Source organism: Psittacula echo (genome assembly GCF_963264785.1).
Source record: "Psittacula echo genome assembly, chromosome: 1".
In the NCBI taxonomy this organism is placed as follows: domain Eukaryota; kingdom Metazoa; phylum Chordata; class Aves; order Psittaciformes; family Psittacidae; genus Psittacula; species Psittacula echo.
Genome location: NC_137735.1, coordinates 52,288,343 through 52,294,676, shown reverse-complemented (window position 1 = coordinate 52,294,676; position 6,334 = coordinate 52,288,343). Strand labels below are relative to the sequence as shown.

At 40.7% G+C, this 6,334-nt stretch overlaps 1 protein-coding gene across 1 annotated transcript in view; it reads right to left on the bottom strand.

Annotated features, from left to right (window-relative positions):
- Nucleotides 1-295: 295 nt before the first annotated feature.
- Nucleotides 296-6,334, bottom strand: part of BMPR1B (bone morphogenetic protein receptor type 1B) — a gene marked incomplete at both ends in the record, with an annotated part of 29,538 nt that continues 23,499 nt past the window's right edge. Inside the window, 4 exons of the mRNA XM_080624202.1 lie at nucleotides 296-421; nucleotides 1,950-2,080; nucleotides 3,443-3,618; nucleotides 5,906-6,203. Of these exons, the coding sequence (XP_080480328.1) occupies nucleotides 296-421; nucleotides 1,950-2,080; nucleotides 3,443-3,618; nucleotides 5,906-6,203 (731 nt within the window). The remainder of the gene's footprint in view (nucleotides 422-1,949; nucleotides 2,081-3,442; nucleotides 3,619-5,905; nucleotides 6,204-6,334) is intronic.

Genomic DNA, 6,334 nt, shown 5'->3' with positions numbered 1-6,334 from the left:
ATAAAATAATAAGTGGCTTTCATGGAAAGCAACATGCATAATCTTAAACCAGTTACTAAAACTGTATTTCCCCATGTAAACAAGGGCAGACAAGCCTCTTCTGATCTTCTGTGTCAAAATTCAGCTGATTTTTTTTGCAAATGATAGTCTCTCTAAAAGCTGTTGAACAAACTTACAGCTGCTCTTAAGCATGACTGTATTGACGGTACTTGTTACTGAGGACTTTCGATGGCTCTTCTGCCTGCATGAGAAAGTCCTTTTCCACGGGCCTTCATGAGAGCAGCCTCTGGCCAAATCAGAGTTTAATGTCCTGAGACTCTGACATTTTGGCAAGTGTCTTCTTGACTCGCAGTGCTGTCAGCCGGGAGGCAGGATTGTGAGCCCAGCACTCCATCATCAGCTTCCCCATCTGCCGTAGGCACTGAGGAGAGAAATGGGAGAGAAAGTCCCACCTGGGTCAGTGGAAAAGGAGACTGAAGTTGGCAGCAATGCAAATAACTGAAGGGAAAAGGTCTTTTCCAAGGGCAGCCAAAAAAACAGACAACATGCTGGCTGGTATTGCTTTTCAAGAGCTTTTGCTGTCTGTATATTAAGGAGAGTTCTCAAAACATGCCAATTCCTCTTATAATTTATGACAAATTATAGTGTAGACTTGGATATATGCTTCAGAAGAGCACTTTTCTTATTTCTCCTTCCCCAAACCTGTGCAGCCTGACCTTCACAACTGTGGCTCTGTACAGTGAGCCCTTTGCTGTACAAACACAGTGGAATTCATTTTCCTCAGCCAGCGACCAGCCCCTGAGGTACAGCCCAGCATAAGCATGCACCCATGGCTCCTGCCCAGTTGCACAAGTCCTCAAGCCTCCCAGGGAGGTTGTTCTGGTTGTCCCCCCCGCCCCATTCGTGAATTGCCTATAGCTCATGCCACCTAAATCTTTCATCTACCTGCAGAATATTCACCTACACACTGCTATTCCCAAATGGCAGCTAGTCTTCTGTGACTGTAGAAAACTTTACATCATTAAACTGTACCAATTAACATGATTAATGACCCCTTCTCCATAGTATCTCAAGCGCAGGTTTGCCTGCGGTAACTCAACTGTTCATCTCCGATCCCATGAGCACAACTTTGCTTCGTTACAGATGCTCAGCAGGGAGAGCTCAGATTCCTTCCCCAGCCATCTCACCTCCTTGTTTTATTCTGTAAAGTATTTTCTGGATCCTACATCTCCTCTGAAAAGCCACATCTGTAGCCCTCTGCTAAAATGCCAAGAGGGACATAAGCATTGTTTTCTGTAAGATGTAAAGGAGTGAACGATCAGTGCAGCTCAGCTACTGTGGTTGTACTACTGCTAGTATCTTGCAATCATGTTAGCATAAAATCATAGTAAAATTGTGTTTCCAAGACTGCACACAGTGATCACAGACAGCTGTATGCTCATTTCATGTCAAAGAGAGAGGAGATATTTCCTTCTTATAAAGGGAAAAAGGTTGGAATCAAAGCCCACATATCAGCATAGGGTGAAGTAGCTGCCAATACACCAAGTAAGCTGCAATTGTACTATATAATACAAAACAGCTTCTCTTTCAAGTTTTTTGGCTAGGCACTGATTTAATGCTATTAATGCAGGAAGCAGAAAGCAAAATGAGTGCAAGAGGAAAACAGAGAGTCCAAGAAGGTCTGAGCACAGCTTGCTATTGCTGTGGGATCTGGCAAATAGCACATGAGGCACACACTTGCAAATATTGTAGGTTATGGCCCCTGGGGCTCTGAAACCTTCCATGGGGATGTCTGAGAAGGTCAGGCTCCTTCCCAAGCCATGTTACACAGTGACTGGTGCTGGCACCAGTGGTAAAGCTCCTCCACAGTCAAAATGATGCAGAATTGGGTCAACCTCACTCACTCGCTCTGCCTGAAAACAGAGGCTGCACTTTAAAAGTGACAGTACCTCATCACTGCTCCATCTGTTGGGAAACGAAGGGCGTAGTCTCTTGATACACACAATCTCCCGCATGTCCTCATATGAGGGGTCGGTGGGCACAAGGTCATGGTACGGAAGCTGGTATTCCTCAACTATTCCTGAAAGAAGTAATTAGTTGCAAATCATTTGCAAAAGATACCTTCCACTACGCTCTTCCCCTCCCTTTATAACAGATTGGTCATACTGGTTAACAATTAGGTATACTTCTTAAAAGGACTTCCCTGCCCTAGAAGTTTATTCCACAGTCAAATTCCAATCTAACCATTGCCATGCAAAGACTGGGCAGGTATCCTAATCTGAAGCGCAATTACTTGCCAAATGAGACAGTTTCTACCACTACTGTCCCATCCAGCAATCTTCAGTAAGTTATCACAGGAAGTACTATTAGCATAGGGCCTCCATCAGAGCAATCTGGCTGTGAAATAATCTTGAATTCAGTCTCCTTTTTACCAGTGGAACTGGTGTATGTTAAAGGGCATTTCTGTGCCTTTTCAGAACTTGGCAAGAACATGTTGTACACAACAACAAAGACATTACAGATTTTACGTTACATAATTGCAATACACTTTACCAGTTTGTAAACAGGGATCTCGTTGCTCATCAGTGAAATTCAGCTTCTCTAGGGTAATGATGGAGTGAGCATTCAGCACAATACTGCGGCTTTAAAGACCCATAAAGTCTGGTGAGGGTAGTGTAGACCCGACAGAGACATGCTCTCCTCTTACTTGCCACCAATGTGTCCCATAGCCGCTGCCAAGTCATTTCTCTGCATTTAACTTTCCTTGGTGGCAAAATAGAGGTAATAACACCCATCATTTCTGCACTACACTGAACTCTACGTGCAGAAAGCACACATAGCCTATGTGTACAAGGATGGATCTATGCCCTAAGTCTGCAGCTGGCTGCATTGCTTTATCTTTGCTGTCCTCACACTTGAATGCCTGATATCAGAAGGAAATCACTGATATGACAACAATGTAATGACTGCCACTTCCCCCTCTTTTTTTTTTTTTTTATTTCTCTTTGTCTTATAAACAGATTAGTTATTTTAAATAATGGCACAGCATCCCCCCAAATTGTTTGTCCTCCACCTTCTAATTAACTCTAACAAAACAAAGAAATCACTATTTTCTTTCTTCTAAAATAGCTAATACCCTCAGTCCAGCAAAATGCTTTACCACTGGAAAGGCCCCCAAATGAGTTCTGTATTCCTTCTTCAGTGCAGGCATCGGCTGCCTCCAAATGAGCTGTTAAAACACAGCCTAAATCTCTGCTGTCGAAGTAGCACTGACTGATGCTTTGAAATAAGTTTCAACAACAGAACAGATACTAAGAGAGTTACCTGTATGGTTTATCCACTTTTGTCCATTACAGTAAAAACAACTACCCAGTGAAAAAGAAGATTTGGGTTATAAATGGGGTTCACTGATGAAATTAAAAGTGATCTCTCAGCTCTTTACCTCCTGAAACACATCTCCTTGCTATTTCCCAAAGGATGAGTCCAAAACTGTACATATCAGCCATGATGTACGACTGAAAATGGTTTCTATTCAAGCTTTCATCCAGCACCTCAGGAGGCATATAGCGTTTTGTTCCTACACGGGTGTTGGGAGGTATGTCCACCTCGTTTGTATCACTAAAAGAAAAAGAAGGGGGGAAAAGGGCATTAAATATGTGATAAAGTAGCTTGAAAAGAAAGCAATTTAGATGGGAGAAGTAGTAAATTCACACCATACCCACTCTCAAATAAGGTCAAAAGTAATGCATAATCTTAATGGAACAATTCATACAAGGAAAGCCTCTTAGTGTAAAGGCAACCCTCCTTAAAAGGCTGACCCACCTGAGGCTATGTTAAGCATTCAAATGCAGAACCACTTTGTGAGATTTCATTAGTATTAGCCTGAGCTATAATGCTGGTGATAACAATCATATCTTCATCAAATGCTATTTTCTTAACATACTCCACCACCTAATGCTTTAGTCTTAGCAATTAATGGAGGACACTTAATAGCTGGGGCAGGATCACTTAGCTACAGCAAATCAGATCTGCAGCGAAGAGGAGTATAACCATTTTTTCTGCATGCATTATGTTTGATCTCTCCCAACCTTTACACATCAAGATGTGTAAATAGAGAGACATAAACACGCAAAAAAATCTAACCAAATGTGTTACACCCCACACATTTATCAGAAAATACAATGTATACCTAATGGGAAGAAAATTCCCATTAATTATGTGACTGGATTTACTACTTTTTTTTCATATTAACTCAGATTCAGCTGTATCAGTTTTAATGTTTTTAAAAGTTCAATATGGTATATATTGTGGTTAGCTTAAAAAGGTCTATTTTCTTTTCTCCACATTCAAAACATATGCATTTTAAATGAGATGGATACAATGAAATCTTGCAGGATAATTACACAACTTCTTCCGCAATTTTTTTCACCTACAGCAATTTTTTGTCACCATTATGAAAATGACAAAAAAAGCTGAGCCTGAGGTCACCTACACAGTCATTAAATCATACATATGCCGGTGGTATTTCTGCCTACCTCCAAGAATGTAACATAAATCTAGTGACCTGCAGTGCCTTGCAACATCTCAAATAAAATGAGAAAGGCAGAGAACTTTACTAAACTCATTAGCTTCAGCACAGCACACCCCTTTCAACTACTTTTTTCTGTCCTCATCATTGCCTGAGAAATGCTGCCTATGGAAGGATTCAGCATGAAAACAAGTCAAGTACGTAATGTAAATGCCATTCAGACTATGACAAATACATATTTTACCTTCTTTTATAGCAACACTTGGTAGTTCCTAGTTCAGTTCCTACCTAAGCAGCATGCTGCCTCCGTACTTGTTAGGCAAGGCATACCCGCAAAGGGTGAATTTCTTCCCTGAAGCTTTTACAGCAAATAGTGTATTTCCAAGTTGTTGCATTCTAGGACCCCGCTCCTTAACGTAAAAATATTTCTTCCTCATCCCCTAAAGAAAGGTTAGGTTCATAAGGGAAAAGCCTCACCAAAAAATAAGGTTGATAAGTGAATAGTGAGAAAAGAACATAAAAACTGCCTTTCCTTACCCTCTGAATAATTTCAGTTCAAGATTTGTCCAGAATTCTTACTTTTTTTTTTTTTTTTTTTTTTTTTTGATACTTCAGGGAGCACACGGTTTCAAAGCTGACCTCTGAAACTGCAGCCTTCAGTGTATGGTCACATTTCTGTACACAGGAAAATCAGAGACTTTGAACACACCTTTACCACTGCTGAGAGCTCAAGCTCCTTTTCAATGGAGCTGTCAGACAGCAATGACTCCTTTATGAATCCCAGGAGTAACTTGTCCTACTTGTCCGCTCTAAGTTGTTTAAACACACAACTAATTTTTTTTTTTTTTAAATCAAACTTAAAAGCTATTTCAAAAATCAAATCTGTGCTTCGGCAATTTGATTTGTAGGAAATGAAACAAAAGGTGGTCCAAATGGGGTGCTTTTCAATAAATCCCAATCAGTAACTTGCGCAAATGATTAGTACTATGCCATATAAGTTGTGAATGTATTATCTTGGGATCAGACAAGCTGAAAGCTTCAGTGATAAGTTTACTGACATGACTTCAACCTGTCAGTGCTACGCCCTTTTAGCGTGTGGCAGCAATGCTCAGGTTGCTATTGAGAGCGAAGTGATGAAAATGGAACCTTTATGCAAATGCAACTAACGTGCTTGACAGTTAAAAAGCAACTTTTATACACATGCATTATGTGTTTATGTGCCATTCTCATCCACACAGGTAGCCTTCCTGACACACAGACATGAGCACATACACTGCAGGTGCTTTATTCACATGTACGCATTTCCTCAGTCACGAACCAAACCAGAGTTTGCCTCTGATTTACCAACTTTTCCTTGCCCTCCCCACTTCTACTCACCTGATAAATTTAACAGCCAAGCCCAAATCTGCTATGCAGCAGGTGCCATTCTTTTTCACCAGGATATTCTTACTTTTTAGGTCACGGTGAGCAATAGCAGGTTTGCCTTGAGTACTGAAGATCTCAGTGTGAAGGTGGCACAACCCACTAACCGAGGAGTAAGCCAGTTTTAGCATAGCTTTTGTGTCCAAGGTAGTAGATTTTAGATAATCATAAAGCGAGCCGTTCTCATGGTAGTCAGTGATGAGATATAGCTGGGTCCAAGATCCTGTACCTTTAATGTCTGCGGCAATGAATCCTGCAGAAAAAAGATTTTAATGCATAATACTTCTCAGAGCTTTTTTTGGTTGCTTAGAACTCTCAACTGACAGACACTTCAATGGTTTTATTTTAATAACATATTTAAATTCTCTCATCTTACTTCCATGC